Source organism: Aquarana catesbeiana, linkage group LG01 (genome assembly GCF_042186555.1).
Source record: "Aquarana catesbeiana isolate 2022-GZ linkage group LG01, ASM4218655v1, whole genome shotgun sequence".
Lineage (NCBI taxonomy): Eukaryota > Metazoa > Chordata > Amphibia > Anura > Ranidae > Aquarana > Aquarana catesbeiana.
The window spans coordinates 44,272,366-44,293,887 of NC_133324.1; the positions used below are offsets into that span (position 1 = coordinate 44,272,366).

The window sequence follows — 21,522 nt, forward strand, 5'->3', positions numbered from 1 at the left end:
CATCCCCCACCCTACAGAGAAAAGGTATCACATTGTTCTATAACAATTTCCAACGAAAGAAAACCTTTGTTAAATCTCACTCCCACATGAAATGGGAAACAGATCTGCATCAATCGTTTACACCACTCCAGTGGCAAAAAGCATGCAAAATCAACCAGAAAACCTCCAATTGCACCCCATTGTGGGAACTATCGGCTAAAATAACTCTACACTGGTACTACACCCCCGCAACATTATCCAAATTTAACCCCCAAATCTCTGATGCTTGTTGGAGACAATGCGGCATCCGAGGAGACCTTTTACACACACTATGGAGCTGTCCTAAGCTTCTACCATACTGGACAAAATTATTTAATGTCCTATTGGACATAGCCCAATTTAACATCCCAATGAACCCTGCACTAGCACTTCTGTCCCTGGGGATGGATCAATTTCCTACCACTCTACAAAGCACACTTACTCATATACTATTAGCAGCCAGATTAACGATTACCAGAAAATGTAAAAACCTCACTCCTCCTACATTCACTGACGTAATAGACCTCACTAACCTCCACTGCATGTACGAGCACATGGTAGCGTCCTCTAATGGACGCCTCCACATGACACTCGACCACTGGTCACCTTGGCTCTCCTGGTACTCAAATACCGAACTCTTTCCTCCACCTTGAGTGTGTATTCACATCCCCGAATCCATGAAGGTGGGACCAGACTCTCTCTTGGATACAGAATGATCCCACAGGGGTATCCAGGGAGAGCTCGATCTCTAATCTACTATTCATTCTCATTGCCGTCCACAGGATGGTACCTAGACTCATACTCGAAAATCTGACTCTTTAATTTTGCATATTTACTCAATGCATTGTAACCTTATGTTATTTGCTGCACAACTTAAAGCGTAAACAGTTCATTTCACTGTGTTCATGTATTTTCAATGTTTATCATCCTTATCGTTATTTTTTTATTTCTGTTAAAATTAACTAAATTAACAATAAAAACTATTGAAACAAAAAAATCTTAATCTGAATATTGAAATGCCACACTAAATAGTTTAATTCCGATATGAGGTTTATTTCAAATATTAAATGGGTAAAACAGCCAACACATTTTAGGAGTCCAACATCAGCCCCTTCACCAAGGCTTAGCAAAATATAGGGTTGACAGTCTGTTGGCTCAGACATAACTAATAAATTAAGTTGTGTTGCAGCGTGAACATATTAAGGCCCCATTCATACCTGAGCATAGCGTTTTCAGGCAGAAAGTCGTGCGATTTTACATCGATTTTTGCCACGATTTTTCCCACGGTTTTCACCGTGTTTTTGCCATGATTTTGATGCATTTTACCATGATTTTGTACAGGTCAAAAGTTCACCAGAAAAGCAGAAAAATGCCCAAATCTGCCTAAAAAAAAGTTCCAGGACTTGTTTGAGCTTCAGGCGTTTTGGAGCTTCTGGCTTCAGGCATTTTGGAGTGGAGATGTGAACCATCTCCACAGAGAATAATTGATTTTTTCCCCTCCAGTGTTTTGTAGCTTCAGGCTTTAAGCTACAAAATGCTCAGGTGTGAATGGGGCGTAATTCATCAGTACCTAATTAACCTTGAAAAAAACTTCATTTTGGAAATGCTTGGCTTGCAGAAGCTGCCTACTTACTGATGAAATGCCCTACAGGGAATACACCGACATAACAATGACATTAATTTGAAAACTATCACCCACTTCCAGGCTCAGGTTTCATGTCCATCTACCATTAAAAACAAAAAATTCCATGAGATTTACACAACTTTGACCAAGGTTTAATAACATTTGAAATTCATTAGACTTGGGTGAAAGCTATTTGAATCTTGTGTGAAAACATTTTATAAACAATTTCCTAAGAGTAGTTACAGTATTCATGTCTATTTTTTCTATCAAGTAAACATGATTGTGTATTCAATTCAGGTTTAAATAAGATAATGAAACATTTTGGAAAAAATATACAGATTAGAAGTCCAGCACTTGAGGCCAATATGGCAAATATCTCCACAGCTACCATGTACTTCCCTTTAGCGCTCAGATAGGCTGGGATCATGGAAATCCAGACATTGCAGAAAACCAGCATGCTAAAGGTGATGTATTTGGCCTCATTAAAACTGTCCGGTAATGTCCTCACAATGAAAGCCATAACAAAACTCACAGCTGCCAGAAACCCCATATAACCCAACACAGAGTAGAACCCGATAACGGACCCTTCATTACACTGAATAATGACCTTGTCCTGATAAGAATGAGTGTCCATTTCCTTAAAAGGGCGAGAAGAGGACAACCAAGTAATACATATTATTACTTGAATGGATGAACACACTGATACTATGGAATTGGCCAGTTTGCTTCCAAGCCATTTCCTCCAGTAGCTGCCAGGTTTGGTGGCTTTGAAAGCGATATAAACCATGATTGTTTTAGCAAGAAGAGAGGAGACAGCTATGGAGAAGATGACTCCAAATGTCATGACACGCAATATACAGGTTATATCCAGTGGCTGACCAAGGAACAAGAACACACAGAGGAAGCTCAACAAAATGGAGACAAGAAGAACAAAACTCAGATTTCTGTTATTAGCTTTGACGATCGGGGTGTTCAGATAGGAAATAAAAATCCCCTTTATTAAAACAGTCACAATGCAGAATACAGCAGAAATTGATAGGAATACTTTAGAAATGCCATCAGTGTAGGAAAGGAATTCAAGGTGTTTTGGAATACACCGATCTTTCTTCTCATTGGGCCATTCTTCCTCTGGACAATTCATACAGTTCTCACTGTCTGCCAAGAGTAATACATATAACACAGATTAATTTTTATTCTAATTAATTAAACAGTCATTTTTGGAGGAGCAGTGGGGATGTAATTTGTACATATGCAGCACACCCCTGAAGGAGCTACTGAGTAAATAAGCCCCCTGAGACTAATCTGGTGTATGGACTATTCATATTATCAATTTAACCACTCTGCCACACTCCTGACAATGAGTTAGAAGACACCAACTTGAGCTGAATCTGTAGTTATATTACCACCAACCACTCAGATCAGCTCAACCGCTGGGGATAGACTGGTGGTTCCCGTGTCTCTGGTACAGATGAAGTTGGACTGGCAACTCTGCTCTGTGTTTCTGGAACAGCTGAGGATAGACTAGCAATTCCACTCTGTGTCTATGGAATAGGTTGTGCTGGCAGACAGCTGTTAACAGACTCAGCACTCCCAACATTCCTTCCCTGGTCTGGTGCCAAGTGCCCTGGATCTTCCCAGGCAGTTTTGTAAAAGTTTTCTCTTCCACTCCTCCACAGTTGCAGGGAGCTGTCTTTTTTTTTTCCCAACAGAGAGCAGTTCCACTTAACGGTGATGGAACTACACATCCCATAATCCACCTGTTCAGCATGGACAATCTGGGACTTTCTGCCCCATGACAGTTTTGTGTAGGTTAGTTAGTTTTTACTTGCAGAGTCTTACATTAACATTTACTGGTGTTTTTCAGTACTGAGTTTGGTTCTCCTTGTTGATTATATAGGGTAAAACAGTTATTTTCATTGCACCATAACAACCAATAAGGCTCTAGGGCAGTAGGTATGGTGTTGTTATTTGCTATGATGTTGGCAGCCAGCCTTCCCGCAAAATGTTCCTCCAGACATGCTCCACTTCCCGCCTTCTACCACACTACTAGAGGGCTTTTATGTGAAGAGGGGACTGTGTGATTAGGAGGAACTGTGTGCTGGGGAAATGTGTGATTGGGAGCTCTGTGGTTTGGGGGGGCTTTGTGATGGTGGATTCTGATGTGATGAGAAGACTCATTGATGGGGGGAATCTGGTATATAATGGGGGTTTTTACACATAGGGAGGACGTGATGGGGGAGATCTGATGTAAAGAGGGGCTTTTGATGTGAAATTAATTAATCAAGGTGAGTGACTGCAACATCACAGGCTCAGGTTCCCCATTGATAAGCAACATATGCATTTTTTAAATATTAGATTGGGGTGCCTTAGGATTTTGCATACTTTTAAGCAAGGGTGCCATGTCTGCAAAATGTTGAGAAACACTGGGCCAAATGTATTCTCCTGAGGCTGCCCAGTTGTTCACCAACAAGAGGAGAGTCTGCATAGGACCCATAAAGGTTAACTGCATATACCTCCCGTTTCAACCATGTGGACCTTGTTGGTGATTGTGATCCCTTCCATGATAATAAGATGGACTTCTTTGCATAAAAGTATAAGATGCAGAGTAGTTTCTTAACATAAGTGGGAATAGACAGGTCACCAAATATGTCTAGAAGGCAGTTCTTGGGATTCAGGATATAGGGCAGGCCCAGTGCAGAGAAAATAAAGAATCCAAAATCTGTCCAAAAATGGGGCAGGTCTAGAAACAGTATATGAAGTCATCAGTTTGGCCACAGCCTCTAAAACATTCTGTGGAGGGGGAAAACCCCATTTTAGAGAATGATGAAAAATTTTCAAGGGGTTTTAAACCTTAGTGTTTTTTCACCTGAATGCATCCTATGCATTCAGGTGAAAAAAAACCTGTCAGTGACCGCCCCCCAGCCCCCCCGTTTAACTTACCTGAACCCTCAAACTTGACCCGGCGGAGACACACTGTCTCTCTGCCTGGGTTCTTGGCTCTTGATTGGATAGATTGATAGCAGCGCAGCCATTGGCTCATGCTGCTGTCAATTAAATCCAATGACGCGAGTGCCGGGGGGCAGGGCCAAGTCTTGCATTCGGCCTCTATGGACGCCGAATGCTGGGCTCGGGAGCATGACCGCAAGGTAACCCCCTCGGGGAAGCGCTTCTCCAAATGGGTTATCAGATGTGAGGAGGAACCGCAAGAGCCGCCGGGGGGCCCCAGAAGAGGATGTTCGGGGCCACTCTGTGCAAAACGAGCTGAACACGGAGGTAAATATGATATGTTTGTTATTTTTTTTTTTTTACCTTTTACAATCACTTTAAGCTGAATAATGTGGTCTCTAGAGGATATATTGTAACTGAAGATTTACCCCTTTCTTTAATTTAAGTAGATATCTTTGGGAAGTTCACTATAACTTTAAGTTACTAGATTATCTTGTTATTAACAGATTCAATTTATCATTATTATAATACCACAGATTTAATGTGGAGTGGAGTGGACTATCTCATCTATCTCCCGTAGCCCCATCCAGACAGTTGTAATGTTGCATATAGGAGTGGTGTTAATGATTTTATTATATTGGCTGTGGCTTATTACAAGGTTATATATGTAAACTTTTCCATCATATTAAATTAAGGTTTTTCATCTTCATGTTTTTTTTTCTATTAATGTATTGTATGATTGTACAAATACTGTGCTCTCACAAAGAAGTAGATTCTTGGTTCATAAAACATGTTGAGAATTTATTGTATTCCCTTCATTGATCCATGCAGTGATATTATATATTGAGGTAAAAAAGTATTGTATAGATTAGCAATGGTCATTGTTCTTGAATAATAGGGTATACATGGAGGTATCATAGAATATAGAACGTTAACATACATCAGTCTTTTTACAGGTTTTTTATGATCTGATAATACAACTTTAGCAGTGATACTTGTTTGTACCTGTAAAATCCCATGTGTTTTATTTATTTTTTTTACACAATATACCAAGAATGTTGGTACACCCCATAAGGTAAAGTCTATGGAATCTATGCATAATGAATTTCTTTGTAATCTCAAAAATACACTGGGCTTACTCACTAAAACAGTATCAGGTGCAGCTCCGCAGAGAAACCAAACAGCTTCTAAGTTTTGTTTAACCACTTGCCGACCAGCCGCCATCGTTATACGGTGGAAGGTCAGCTGTCCTGTGTGCATCGCTGTACCTGTATGGCGGCTCACGCAGGCAAAATTGCGGGCAGCACGCTCTCACTCCTGCTGCATGCTGCGGGAGCGTGCCCACGGGTGGGGCAGGCTCAAAGTCAGTCGGCGACCCGCCTAGTACAGAGGCAGAAGGGGGATCTGCCTTTGTAAACAAGGTGGATCCCCGTTCTGACAAGGGACATGTCAGAGATCTTCTGTTCCCAGTGATTGGGGAAAGTGATCTCTGTCATGTCCCAGTGAGCCCATCCCCCCTACAGTTAGAACACGCTGAGGGAACACAGTTAAACAGTTAAACCCTTGATTGCCCCCTAGTGTTAACCCCTTCCCTGCCAGTGTCATTTATACATTGATCAGTGCACTGATCAATGTAATAATGTCACTGGTCCCCAAAAAGTGTAATTTTGGGTGAGATTTGTCTGCCACAATGTCGCAATCCCACAAAAATCTCAGATCACCGCCATTACTTGTAAAAACAATAAAATAAAAAAAAAGTCCCCAAATCTATCCCATAGTTTGTAGACGCGATAACTTTTGCGCAAACCAATCAATATATGCCTATTGCAATTTTTATACCAAAAATATACAGAAGAATATATATCAGCCTAAGCTAATGAATACATGTTTTTTTTTTATATTTTTTTGGGATATGTTTAATATGTTATATATATATATATATATATTTTTTTAAATTGTTGCTCTTTGCTTGTTTATAGGGCAAAAAATAAAAACCACAGAGGTGATCAAATATGATCAAAAGAAAGCTCTATTTGTAGGAAAAAAAGGACATCAATTTTGTTTGGGTACAGCATCGCACGACCGCGCAATTATCAGTTAAAGCGATGCAGTGCCGTATTGCAAAAAAATGGCCTGGTCATTAAGAGGGCAAATCCTTCCAGTCCTTAAGTGGTTAAGCTTAATTGAACAAGCTGAGGTTACAATCTAATTAGTTTCTATGTACAGCTGCACCAGATTATGTGTGCTGCTATTTTCGTAAATAACACCCTCTGTATTATCTATTTTAAACTACTACCTGCCTCACCTCTCCTACATTGCAGTCTTACCAAGCTGCTTACATACTATCCAGCAACTGTACAATAGCTTTCCAGCTAGTGTCCCTCAAATAGTATGCTCTAATTTTTTTTTTTTTCACTATAAAACCTGCCATGTCTCTCCCTTTTACATTGCAGCCTAACCAAGCTATTTACATATTGTCCAGTAACTGTACAAAATTTGTGGATGTTGTATTACTAAGATTACTCTCTAATAATGTTTATTTCAAGATAATAAAACACCTCATCTCTCCCTTTTACAGTGCAACCTTAGATGCAGCTTGTTACTGTCCAACCACTGAACAATATTTGTGACTATTGTCTCTCATGAACAATATTTGTGGCTATTGTTTCTCAAATAATACATTACAACGTTTCTTTAAAGATAAAACCTGCCTCATCTCTCCCTTTTACATTGCAGCCTTACCAAGCTGTTGAGCCACTGTACAATATTTTGTGGCTATCAGCTATCAGAGCATAAACTCTAATGTTTATAGACAAAGAGAGAGAGGCTATGCTTGGACTTTAATGGTACCGTATATCAACTGATATTAAGCAGTCAAGAGTAAGATTATTAAGGGAATTTTATTACAAAAACATATATAGTAACGTATTTCACAAAATAAAAACAAATCATGACAATCGAAAAGGTTACATCGTAACACCTAAAACATCAATATCTTCTATATATTGGTTACTCTACATGTTTTGCGGACTCAGCCGCTTCTTCAGGAGATTTTTATAGTTAGATGGTGTAGAGAAATAATTGTGGTGTAGCTGAGGAGATAGAAGAAATATACGTATTACTGACAAAATACTTTATGTGAATACACACAATAACAATTCATGTATATATAAGACATCTGTTGCAAAACACCCATTGTCCACACATCTTACCAAGGGGCGTCAGATAGCCGGGGGCTCGGAAAAGGGGTAACCCACCCTGGAGGGCATGGGAGCCCTTTGAGAGGCACAAAATGTAACTAGTATTAGTCTGGTTAAAAGGGGGAAAAAAGATGTTATCAGATATACTTGAAAGCCATCCCAGTATATAATATAATTATTGGTGCCTACATCCACGAAAGTGCATGCATATTTCTATGCATACATAGATCGTGCAGTGCATAAATTCACCTGTACTAGTTTAAATGTGCATCACTTTCTTACCTTTGCAATTAATAGTTGTTATTTATGCTTGCAAAGGGTATGCAGATCAGGGCCACATCAAAATATGGAAAAGAAAAAACACCCAATTAGGACAGTATCCAAGGATAGATAGTGTGTCCTGAAAACAAAGGAAATGCAAGATCAAAAATGATCCTTGAGCCATAGCATAATATGGGCCGTTGGTTGTTATTAAGAAAACTTACCAAAGAGCCTGCACCAAACGCATCCCCCAGAGAGACACACAGGTGATACCACTATCACGTCTCTATTTATACACTGATGTGCCAAACAAGCTCCTGCCCAGCAACGTCCACAACGCATTGCGTCTGACGTCACCGGACCCAGACCTGTAGTGCCCCAAAAAAACAGCAGATGCACATTACAAAGTGAGTGTTCCACTATTAGGGCAATGAGACACGAGCAGGCCAAAAGGCCACTCAGTTCTCCCTACCGGACCGCATGCCCATGGGGGGGCAGTGCTGTGTCTTGGCCTAGGCCCACAAGGCCTAGGCTTAGGGCGGCACCTTGTGGGGGGGGGCGGCTTATTTGCCGCCCCCCGCACGAAACCCCCCCCGACCAGTCCTCCCCACGTCCCGCACAGATACAGCCTCCCGCGGTTTGCCTTGCTATATATAATGTGCACCGCACTCACACTGGCAGGAAGGAGCATGTACTTAGCGGGGGGGAGCGACTGCCGCCCCCATAAAACAGACCATGAGTAACTGTCAATGTCACTGGCCATACCTGGTGTACGATGCACATACTGGTGGAGGAGGAGCCAGAGCCTAATGCTCTGCCTACCAACCTCCGCACAGCATCATTGCAATGCTCTCCAGCTCAGGGAGTCGGATGGGGATGGGTCTCTCTGTAACCAGAGGAGGAGGAGCAGCGAGAGAGAGGAGGACGACAGCGGCGGAAACACTCAGGTAATTGATGAGAGCAAGTGAATCCATTTACATATATCCATTATGGATATATGTAAGTGGATTGAAACAGTGAGCCAGGAGTGAGGACCAATTTAAAAAACTTGTATACGGTTACCCAGGCAGCTTTTGTAACGCTGCCACTGTGCCCATCAATTGCCGCCACTGTGCCCATCAAACGCAGCCACTGTGCCCATCAGTTGCTGCCACTGTGCCCATCAAATGCAGCCACTGTGCCCATCAATTGCTGCCACTGTGCCCATCAATCGCCACCACTGTGCCCATCAAACGCAGCCACTGTGCCCATCAAATGCAGCCACTGTGCCCATCAAACGCAGCCACTGTGCTCATCAAATGCAGCCACTGTGCCCATCAAATGCAGCCACTGTGCCCATCAATTGCTGCCACTGTGCCCATCAAACGCAGCCACTGTGCCCATCAATCACCGCCACTGTGCCCATCAAATGCAGCCACTGTGCCCATCAATCGCCGCCACTGTGCCCATCAAATGCAGCCACTGTGCCCATCAAATGCAGCCACTGTGTCCATTAATTGCTGATTGACACTTAAGGTTTTTTTTTTTTTATTTTAAAACATGATATTAATGACTCCTTTGGTTGAACAATCAGCAAAAATTTTAGATCTGTGCCATTGGCCATTCTGTAGTCTTATGCCCTTGCCCTCTCTAACCCATGGACAGCAAAGGTACCATGAATAATATTTCTATTTTTATGGCACTTCGCTACAAAGTCTAATGTTTATTTCAAGGTGCAGTATAGCTTGCTTCTCCCACTTACATTTCAACTTTTTTCCAAACTTTTTACAAACTGACCAGCCACTGAACAATACATGTGGCAATTGTCTCTCAAATAATGCATTGTAATGTTTATTTCAACATAAAACTTGCCTCACCGCTCTGTTTTAATTTGCTACTTTGCCAGCTGCTAACATACTGTCCAGCCACTGAACAATATTTGTGGCTTTTGCCTTTCAAATATTGAACCAACATTTATTTTTCAAGATATACCTACTGCATCTCTTCCTCTTAAAGTGACACTAAAGGTTTTTTTTTTTTAATTTTAAAATAACAAACATATCATACTTACCTCCACTGTGCAGCTCGTTTTGCACAGAGTGGCCCCAAACCTGGTCTTTCTGGGGTCCCTCGGCACCTCTCGCGGCTCCTCCCCACATCAGATAACCCCCTTGGAAAAGCACTCTCCTGGGGGGTTATCTTGCGGGTGCACTCCCGAGTCCAGTATTAGTCATCCATAGAGGCCAAATGTAGGACTAGGCTTCATTAGATTTGATTGACAGCAGTGGGAGCCAATGGATGCTCTGCTATCAATCTATCCAATCAAGAGCCGAGAACCTCGGGCAGAGAGACCCCGTGGGTCAAGTTTGAGGGTTCAGGTAAGTAAAACCGGGGGGGCTGGGAGGCTGGTCACTGACAGGTGTTTTTTCACCTTAATGCATAGGATGCATTAAGGTGAAAAAACACAAACCTTTACAATCCCTTTAGGTGTGAGCCTTTCCAAGTTGCTTACATACTGTCTAGCCACTGTACAACACTTGAGCAGTGAATGTGGATGCACACGCAGTTGAAGTGGATGCACATGCATCTGCCAATGGCTCTGCATGGGGAGGGCATTAATAGGCCCTCTGAATGAGCTCCAATGCAGAATACAGTGTTGCTGGTCATACCCAAGAAAGCTGTAATGTTTCACAACATCACATACAGCTTAAAGGCATCTCTCAAGCATTTAGTCCCCACGTCCCCAGTTACAGTGCCCAGCCACCCATGCCCTTTTTTGACAACATATTAGCCTATTAACCTACAAAACAGGCAGAATGTAGTATCAAGAATGACCCCCCTAGACTTCAGTGAGATCAAATACTAAGTTCAAGTGTATGGAATTCACAGATTCACCCCTGTAAATCAAATGACGCACGGTGCATTGGAAGCCCTGATTGGCTGAAGCATTGAAGGCTTTGTCCAATCAGGGCTCATAGCACTGTTATAGCCATGATTGGACACAGTCATGATGACTCTCTCCAATCATGGCTCATTAGTCATAGACCCACCCCACAGTATAAAAGGTTCCTTCCCAGAGCAGCCATTTGTAGTGTGATATTGAAGTGGAGAGAGATAGATCAGGGCTCTGTTCATTGCTACTAGTGAGTTAGTGTGCTATATTGTGCTATTGTGATTTTATTATGAGTGTAAAGTATCAGTGTAGTGTGAATATAGTGATAGTGCAGTGTAAGTGTAGTGCGACCATTCATTTTTACTGTAGTGTCAATTTAGTGCATCAGTGCAGTTTTACTGCAGTATTAAATTGCGTTCAGGCACTTTTACTGCAGAGTATTAAAGCTTGTTAGTGCAGTTTTACTGCAGTATATTGAAGTGATTTAGTGCACTTTTACTGCAGAATATTGAAGTGTGTTAGTGCAGTTTTACTGCAGTATATTGAAGTGCGTTAGTGCACTTTTACTGCAATGTATTGTAGTGCGTCAGTGCGGTTTTACTGCAGTATATTGTAGTGTGTCAGTGGAGTGTGTCTGTGTAGTGAGTACTCAAGTTAAAGTGCACCAAACACCACTTTCAATTGATTAAAGTGCATTCAAGTACACATTTCCCCGTCTCTATTACATTTTGGTAATAAGTCCCTCCCATCATGTCTGGGAGGCCAACAAAGAGAGTCAGATGTTCCCATGGCACTGTGAGGGGGCCAGCAGCATCTGTGTTCACAGGCAAAGGTGGACCTGGTCCGTCCTCAGGCAGTTTAGTTTAGTGATGTTGCCTGTGCTATCCAGCCACAGCATGCAAAGGAGATGATGGACTGGCTTACTAAATCATCCTCATCCTTTTCATTCTCTATCACCCAAACAGAGACTAATGCGCAGTCCACCGAAGCTGCCAGAGTGGCTTATTTGGCCTCCTTGTCCACAGCTACTCCTGCTATAGCCCCAGCATAATGCATGGAGGAGTCACATAGTTACATAGTTACATAGTTACATAGTAGGTGAGGTTGAAAAAAGATACAAGTCCATCAAGTCCAACCTATGTGTGTGATTATGTGTCAGTATTTCATTACATATCCCTGTATGTTGCGGTCATTCAGGTGATTATCTAATAGTTTCTTGAAGCTATCAATGCTCCCCGCTGAGACCACCGCCTGTGGAAGGGAATTCCACATCCTTGCCGCTCTTACAGTAAAGAACCCTCTACGTAGTTTAAGGTTAAACCTCTTTTCTTCTAATTGTAATGAGTGGCCACGAGTCTTATTAAACTCTCTTCTGTGAAAAAGTTTTATCCCTATTGTGGGGTCACCAGTACAGTATTTGTAAATTGAAATCATATCCCCTCTCAAGCGTCTCTTCTCCAGAGAGAATAAGTTCAGTGCTCGCAACCTTTCCTCATAACTAAGATCCTCCAGACCCTTTATTAGCTTTGTTGCCCTTCTTTGTACTCGCTCCATTTCCAGTACATCCCTCCTGAGGACTGGTGCCCAGAACTGGACAGCATATTCCAGGTGCGGCCGGACCAGAGTCTTGTAGAGCGGGAGAATTATCGTTTAATCACTGGAGTTGATCCCCCTTTTAATGCATGCCAATATTCTGTTTGCTTTATTAGCAGCAGCTTGGCATTGCATGCCATTGATGAACCTATCATCTACTAGGACCCCCAGGTCCTTTTCCATCCTAGATTCCCCCAGAGTTTCTCCCCCCAGTGTATAGATTGCATTCATATTTTTGCCACCCAAATGCATTATTTTACATTTTTCTACATTGAACCTCATTTGCCATGTAGTCGCCCACCCCATTAATTTGTTCAGGTCTTTTTGCAAGGTTTCCACATCCTGCAGAGAAGTTATTGCCCTGCTTAGCTTAGTATCGTCTGCAAATACAGAGATTGAACTGTTTATCCCATCCTCCAGGTCGTTTATAAAAAATTAAATAGGATTGGTCCCAGCACAGAACCCTGGGGAACCCCACTACCCACCCCTGACCATTCTGAGTACTCCCCATTTATCACCACCCTCTGAACACGCCCTTGTAGCCAGTTTTCAATCCATGTACTCACCCTATGGTCCATGCCAACGGACCTTATTTTGTACAGTAAACGTTTATGGGGAACTGTGTCAAATGCTTTTGCAAAATCCAGATACACCACGTCTACTGGCCTTCCTTTATCTAGCTGGCAACTCACCTCCTCATAGAAGGTTAATAGATTGGTTTGGCAAGAACGATTCTTCATGAATCCATGCCGATTACTGCTAATGATATCATTCTTATTACTAAAATCTTGTATATAGTCCCTTATCATCCCCTCCAAGAGTTTACATACTATTGATGTTAGGCTAACTGGTCTGTAATTCCCAGGGATGTATTTTGGGCCCTTTTTAAATATTGGTGCTACATTGGCTTTTCTCCAATCAGCTGGTACCATTCCAGTCAATAGACTGTCTGTAAAAATTAGGAACAACGGTCTGGTAATCACCTGACTGAGTTCCCTAAGTACCCTCGGATGCAAGCCATCTGGTCCCGGTGATTTATTAATGTTAAGTTTCTCAAGTCTAATTTTAATTCCGTCCTCTGTTAACCATGTAGGTGCTTCCTGTGTTGTGTCATGAGGATAAACACTGCAGTTTTGGTTACTGAAGCCCCCCGATTCACTCATGAATACTGAGGAGAAGAATAAATTCAATACCTTTGCCATCTCCCCATCCTTTGTAACCAGATGTCCTTCCTCATTCTTTATGGGGCCAATATGGTCTGTCCTCCCTTTTTTACTGTTTACATACTTAAAGAATTTCTTGGGATTTTTTTTGCTCTCCTCCGCTATGTGTCTTTCATGTTCTATCTTAGCCGTCCTAATTGCACCCTTACATTTCTTATTGCATTCTTTATAAAGTCTGAATGCTGAGGATGATCCCTCAACCTTGTATTTTTTGAAGGCCTTCTCCTTTGCTTTTATATGCATTTTTACATTGGAATTAAGCCATCCAGGATTTTTGTTCTCTCTTTTAAATTTATTACCCAATGGGATACATTGGCTAATGCCCTTATTTAATATGCTCTTAAAGCAAACCCATCTCTCCTCCGTATTCTTTGTTCCTAATATTTTATCCCAATTTATGCCTTTTAGCAAGGTTTGTAGTTTAGGGAAGTTGGCTCTTTTGAAATTCAGTGTCTTTGTGTTCCCTTCATGTTTCCTATTTGTGTGATTTATACTGAAACTAATTGACCTGTGATCGCTGTTACCTAAATTGCCCCGTATTTCCACATCTGTGATCAGGTCTGTATTGTTGGTAATCAGTAGATCCAGTAATGTTTTATTTCTAGTTGGTGCGTCTACCATCTGACCCATAAAATTGTCCTGCAAGACATTAAGGAACTGGCGAGCCTTAAATGAATGGGTGGTTCCCTCCGCCCAGTTTATGTCTGGATAATTAAAATCCCCCATTATGATAACACTTCCCATCCTTGCTGCTAATCCAATTTGTGATAGGAGATCCGTCTCCACTTCCTCCTTCAGGTTAGGGGGCCTATAGCATACTCCCAGTATTATTTTCCCCTTAGCTTCATCCCTTTGGAGCTCTACCCATAAGGATTCCACCTCCTCACTAGCTCCCTCAGTGATGTCATCTCTCACATTCACTTGTACATTATTCTTGATATATAGGCATACCCCTCCCCCTTTTTTACCCTCTCTATCCTTGTGGTATAGGGTATACCCTTGAATGTTTGCCAGCCAATCATGAGAGCTGTTGAACCAGGTCTCTGAAATTCCCACAAAATCCAAATCCTCCTTGTACAACAGTATCTCTAGTTCACCCATCTTGTCCGCCATGCTCCTGGCATTGGTGAACATGCCACATAGTTTAGACCGGTCGCATATTGTCCTCATATTGGGTGTTTCAAGATTGCAACTAGGACTTGCTACTATACTCACCTTGTGTTTTTGTGCTTTGGTTAACCTACCACTAATGCCCCCAATACTACCCTCTGGAATATCTTCCGCGCTGACTATCTCTGTCTCTGGACCCTCACTGGAGTCAGCTGAGTTATTTGAAACACTTGCACTCTGATTATGCACAGCCATTACTTGATTCTGATGTTGGTTCTGAGGTTGAGGAAGGCAGGAACATGAGCCTACAGAGAGGGGAGAACACTGGTAAACAACAAATTGGCAGTCATGTTCCCCCAGCCGCAGTGTATTGCCAAGTTGGCTCCAGTGATTATGAGAATGAAGGGGATGATGATGATGAAGTCACTGACATGACTTGGGTGCTGGATAGAGGAGAGGAGGAAAGTGAGGGTGAGGCACAACCCCAAAGATGCAGTATGTCCACAAGAGTAGCCATCTTGGAAGAGTAGAGAGCAGCCACCCTATTTCATCACATTGTGGAGCTGTTATCTCCTGGCCCACTTGCCACAGCTCAGCTGTCTGGTCCTTTTTTAGCATATGTGCAGCCGATCGCACTGTTGCAATTTGCAAACTTTGCCTCAAGCAGATCAAGCGTGGCAAAAACACCAGCCATTTGGGTAACACATGCTTGACAAGGCATTTAACCTCCCACCACTCAGCCAGTTGCAAGAGCACCTGAAAGTAGACATGTGCATTTTCTTTCATTCCAAATCGAAATTCGGACAAATTTTTCATTATTGGGATGCATCCGAAATACCGAATTAAAATAGTAACGAATTTAAACGAATCCAAAATAATGATTAGAATTTAAAAAAGCGGACCAAATTTGAAGACAAATTCAAATATAATTCGAAAACAATTTGAAGACAAATTTGAATCAAATTTGAAAACAATTTGAAAACAAATTCGAATGGAATTCGAAAAAAAAATAGAAATCGATTTTCGAAAAAAGAATACTATAAAATAGAATATAAAATAATAAAGCAATAGAATAAAAATAAAAGGATAGTAAAAACTAGAATAGAATTTAAAAGACTGTAATAAAATAGAATATGACCATCTTCAGAAATTCGAATTTCGAATAGTATAAATTTGAATTTGAGAATAGATTGGGAAAATTGAGTACTGTCCGTGATACTTTTTTTATACGGCTACTTTTTCTAATACGGCTACAATCAAATCAAGAATAGATTGGAAAAGAATGCAAAACAATGGAAACTAAAATAATAGAATAGAAAAACAATAGAACAGAATAGAATAAAACATCATATATATTATATTTTATTCTAGTCTGTTCTGTTGTTGTTCAGTTCTATTCTTTTCTATTATTTTAGTTTTCATTGTTTTGCATTCTTTTACAATCTATTCTCAAATTCAAATTTATACTATTCAAGGTGGAGGAACGCAAGGTCTCTAAAATCCACCAGCTCTGTGATGTCGTCATGGAGGAGTAGAAGTGGACTCCAGTGACAACCTGTGAAGCTCTGGTGAACTACATGCCCAAAAGGGTTAAGGCAGTGCTGGAAAATAATGGTGGCCACACAAAATATTGACACTTTGGGCCCAATTTGGACATTTTCACTTAGGGGTGTGCTCACTTTTGTTGCCAGCGGTTTAGACATTAATGGCTGTGTGTTGAGTTATTTTGAAGGGACAGCAAATTTACACTGTTATACAAGCTGTACACTCACTACTTTACATTGTAGCAAAGTGTCATTTCTTCAGTGTTGTCACATGAAAAGATAGAATAAAATATTTACAAAAATGTGAGGGGTGTACTTACTTTTATAGTGTGTGTGTGTGTGTATATATATAGATATATATATATATATATCTATATATATGGTACAGCTTTTGCACATCTGTGAATTTCACATTAAAATTAAAAACAATTAATATAAAATACATAGTATATGCATATATATATACTCTATATACTGTATGTATATAAAAATATAAGGTATACCAGTCATATTGGATATCTGCCCTTCTGAACATGAGGCACAGTCATAGCAGCAAGAGTGGAATGAAGCTCCTGGCTTTTTTCTGTATCCGGGTAAACAAGAGTCCACACACCGAGACTCCATCTTCTAAAAGGAAGTGAAAAAAGAAGGTATTTATTTGTGTGAAATAACATTGGAGATGCAATAAGTGTGTGTTGAAAACTGTTATGCCCCGTACACACGGTCGAACTTTCCGACTGAAAATGTGTGATCGGAGCTTGTTGTCGGAAATTCCGACCGTGTGTGGGCTCCATCGGATTTTCCGACACACAAAGTTTGAGAGCAGGCTATAAAATTTTCCGACAACAAAATCCATTGTCGGAAATTCCGATCGTGTGTACACAAAGCCGACACACAAAGTGCCACGCATGCTCCGAATAAATTAAGAGACGAAAGCTATTGGCTACTGCCCTGTTTATAGTCACGACGTACGTGTTTTACGTCACCGCGTTTAGAACGATCGGATTTTCCGACAACTTTGTGTGACCGTGTGTATGCAAGACAAGTTTGAGCCGACTCCGTCAGAAAAAATCCATGGATTTTGTTGTCAGAATGTCCGATCAATGTCCGACCGTGTGTACGGGGCATTACTGTATCTTCTTATCTGTGTCTTCCATTGCATATTATTTCTATTTTTCAGTAGAGCTGCCAGCAGGGGAGGCCTGGCATCCTTAAGCCTGGGGGGCAAGTCCAGTCGAGTGGAGCATTGTACCACTGAATCAGCTCACCATCCATGCCCACCTGGTTTTATAATTGATACATTGAAGCAAGACAAATATAATACAGCATGACCCCGATCTTGGTAAAGGGCCGATGACGCGACCCTTTACCCATGTTATCAGCTGTGTCCAATAACAGCCAATCACATGTAAATGACAGCATGTAAGGTGAGGAGAGGAGAGCCAATCTGCGGCATCTCCTTGCAGGGGAGACTGTACAGATAATAAGGGCACTGATTACAGTGCAGCCCTAGCAGTGCCCAGCAAGTGATGCCAGTCTGTGCCCATCAGTGACACCAATCAGTGCCCATCAGTGACACCAATCAGTGCTGCCTTTCAGTGCCCATCAGTGCTGCCCATCATTGCCCCCTATCAGTGCCACCCATCAATGCCCATCATTAGTGCCCAACAGTACCACCCATAAGTGCCACCCATCAGTGCTGCCTATTAGTGCCACCCATCAGTGCCACCACCCATCAGTGCTGCCCATCAGTGCAGCCCATCAGTGCCACCTATTAGTGCCCATCAGTGCTATCCATCAGTGTCACATATCAGTGTCTATCAGTGCCCATCAGTGCCACCTATGAATGCCTATCAGTGCCGCCCATCAGTGCCACCATCTATCAGTGCCGCACATCAATGCCACCTATTAGTGCCACCTATCAGTGCTCCCCATAAGTGCCACCTATCAGTGCCCATCAATGCCACCTATCAGTGCTGCCTTTCAGTGCCCAACAGTGCTGCCCGTCATTGCCCCCCATCAGTGCCACCCATCAATGCCCATCATTAGTGCCCAACAGTACCGCACATAAGTGCCACCCATCAGCGCCACCCACCAGTGCCACCTATCAGTGCCACCCATCAGTGCCACCACCTATCAGTGCCGCCCATCAGTGCCACCTATTAGTGCCCATAAGTGCCACCTATCAATGCCCATAATCAGTGCCCCTATCAGTGCCACCCATCAGTGCCCATCAGTGCCACCATCTATCAGTGCCACCCATCAATGCCACCTATCAGTGCTGCCCATCAGTGCCACCTATCAGTGGCCATCAGTGCCACCCATAAGTGCCGCCTATCAGTGCTCATCACCAGTGCCACCTATTAGTGCTGCCTATTAGTGCCCATCAGTGCCACCTATCAGTGCCTCCTCATCAGTGCCCTTCAGTGAAGGAGAAAAATTACTTATTTACAAATGAAACTTTTTTTTTTCAAAATGTTTGGTCTTTTTTCATTTTTTAGCAAAAAAAAAAATCCATTGGTGATTAAATACCACCAAAAGGAAAACTCCATTTGTGTAAAAAAATGACAAAAATGTAATATGGGTAGAGTGTAGCATGACCGCATAATTGTCATTCAGAGCCCAGGTTCACACTGACAGCGGGAATAAAATTGTGTGAGTTAGCTGAACTCCCGCATGTCATTCTGACTTGAGGGCCGATTTCAGAGACATCTGTGCGGGTTCCTGCACAGATGTCTATGGAAATCACGCCCCAAAGTCGCCAAAAGTAGTACAGAAACTACTTTTGGGAAACCGTGCAGGGCCGCAAATGCAGCGTCACACCAATTTGGACGATGCTATTGCCACCGATTTGGCATGTGATTTGACATGTCAAATTGCATGCCAAATCGCTCCAATGTGAACCAGGGCAAAGTATGAGAGCACTGAAAGCTAAAAATTAGAAAGGGTAGAAAGGAAGAGAGGGAGGAGGGGAGAGTCTGGTCACCACTCACATACTTGCACAGTCCCAGTAAGAGGTTCACTGGCTCCAGGGCTGACTTTAATACTGATTGGACCCTGGGCAATCGTTTTCTTGCCCTCCCCATACAATTTCGCTCTCCACCTGCTCTGAGACATACAATAAATAGCAGCTAGACTTAAAATCAGTTTACTGTATCAGATATTGCAGCGATTGCGATTGGTTGCCAGAGGTTACAGTGTATCATTACCGCTCACTGACTGGTTCCTAGAGGTTACAGCACACATTACGGCTCACTGATTAGTTGCTAGATTACAGCACATGATTTCTGCTTGTTGATTGGTTGCTATAGATAACTGTACAGTAATACTGCTCACTGATTGGTTGCTAGAGGTTACATCACATCATCTCCTTACTGCAGGGGGCATGGTATACATATGAATGCCGCCTTTATTTACATATCTATGCTGCCAGATGCAGCTATTTACATATGAATGCCGTCGCTACTTACATATGATTGCCGGTTATTTACATGAAAACACGGCATTAGTAGCAACACTTCACACTGAGATATCAGGACACAGCACGGGACTAAAACTTCAAGGGGCAAGGGAATTTAAACTGGGATAGTTGGCAAGTAGGGATGAGCTGAACACCCCCCTGTTTGGTTTGCACCAGAACATGCGAACAGGCAAAATTTTTAACATTTTTGACACTTTTTTAGTGAAATGGTAGGGGTACTTTTGTACCCCCTTACCATTTCACACAGGGGGGAGGGCCGGGATCTGGGGGTCCCCTTGTTAAAGGGGGCTTCCAGATTCCGATAAGCCCCCAGCCCGCAGACCCCCACAACCACCAGGCAAGGGTTGTGGGGATGAGGCCCTTGTCCCCATCAACATGGAGACAAGGTGCTTTGGGGGGCTACCCCAAAGCACCCTCCCAATGTTGAGGGCATGTGGCCTGGTTCTCTCTCATCCCCCCTCTTTTCCTGCGGCCTGCCAGGTTGCGTGCTCGGATAAGGGTCTGGTATGGATTTTTGGGGGGACCCCACAGCATTTTTTTTAAATTTTGGGGCGGGGTTCCTCTTAAAATCCATACCAGCATTATTAAAATCACTGCTCCTGAAAAAAACGGCCGTTTTTAAAACCTGAAGAGTCTGGTATAGATTTTGAGGGGGACCCCCATGCCTTTTTTTTAAGTTTGACCAGGATTCCCCTTAATATCCATACCAGACCTGAAGGGCCTGGTATGGAATTTAGGGTCCCCCCACGCCATTTTTTTTTTTTAATTTTGGTTCGGGGTTCCCCTGTGGGGAATTCCCATGCTGTTTTTATCAATGAACTTTTATGTGTATTGTCGAACCGGCAATTCATTAATAGCCACGAGTAGTCTTAAATGACTTTTTTTCCTTTGAAATGTAATTTTGCTGTCAGACTGTTCTAAACATGGGAAACATGTGCCCCTTTACAGGCATACTATAGACACCCCCCAGGTATGAAATTTAAAGGAATATTACACTTTTATTGTTTCACTTTAAGCATTATTAAAATCACTGCTCCCGAAAAAACGGCCGTTTTTAAAACTTTTTTTTGCATTGATCCATGTCCCCTGGGGCAGGACCCAGGTCCCCAAACACTTTTTATGACAATACCATGCATATAAGCCTTTAAAATTAGCACTTTTGATCCCATAGACCTTTAATCCCATAGATAATTTATTGGCAAGTATGAGGCAGCTGCTTTGGGCCCCTCAACAAAAATGTCCCTGACTTGCTCAGTCAGCGTCTTCATGATGTGACATTGTGATTTGTGACTGCTGACTTTAAAGTTTCCCGCCCGCACATCCCCTTCACAGTACATGGGCATGGGCTGCATCGAGTATGGGCACGAGGAGTAGGCAGAGCAGATCCGTTCTCCCATTCGTTTAGAGGACGGGGGAGGGCTGTGCTCTGTAAGACGGAACACACACACTCTCAGCCCTATGACAGGACACATCACCAGCTCTCAGCTCCAGCAAGGGATGGGGGATCTCTCACTGCAATTCGGCTGCTAATCGAGCCCTGTTAACCCCGCCCCTCACATGCTGGAGATGCCCGAGCAGTATCACTTGGCCAGCTCTGGAAACTGCACATGCGCGGTTTGGCACTGTCAGCACAGAGGTCCTTTTACATGG

At 42.5% G+C, this 21,522-nt stretch overlaps 1 protein-coding gene across 1 annotated transcript in view; it reads right to left on the reverse strand.

The window, feature by feature from the left end:
• Positions 1-1,871: 1,871 nt before the first annotated feature.
• The window catches only part of LOC141141960 (vomeronasal type-2 receptor 26-like), a 152,701-nt gene continuing 133,050 nt past the window's right edge, over positions 1,872-21,522 (reverse strand). The window contains exons 5-6 of the mRNA XM_073629215.1: positions 16,895-17,018; positions 1,872-2,797 (exon numbers count right to left, since the gene is read on the reverse strand). Of these exons, the coding sequence (XP_073485316.1) occupies positions 1,872-2,797; positions 16,895-17,018 (1,050 nt within the window). The remainder of the gene's footprint in view (positions 2,798-16,894; positions 17,019-21,522) is intronic.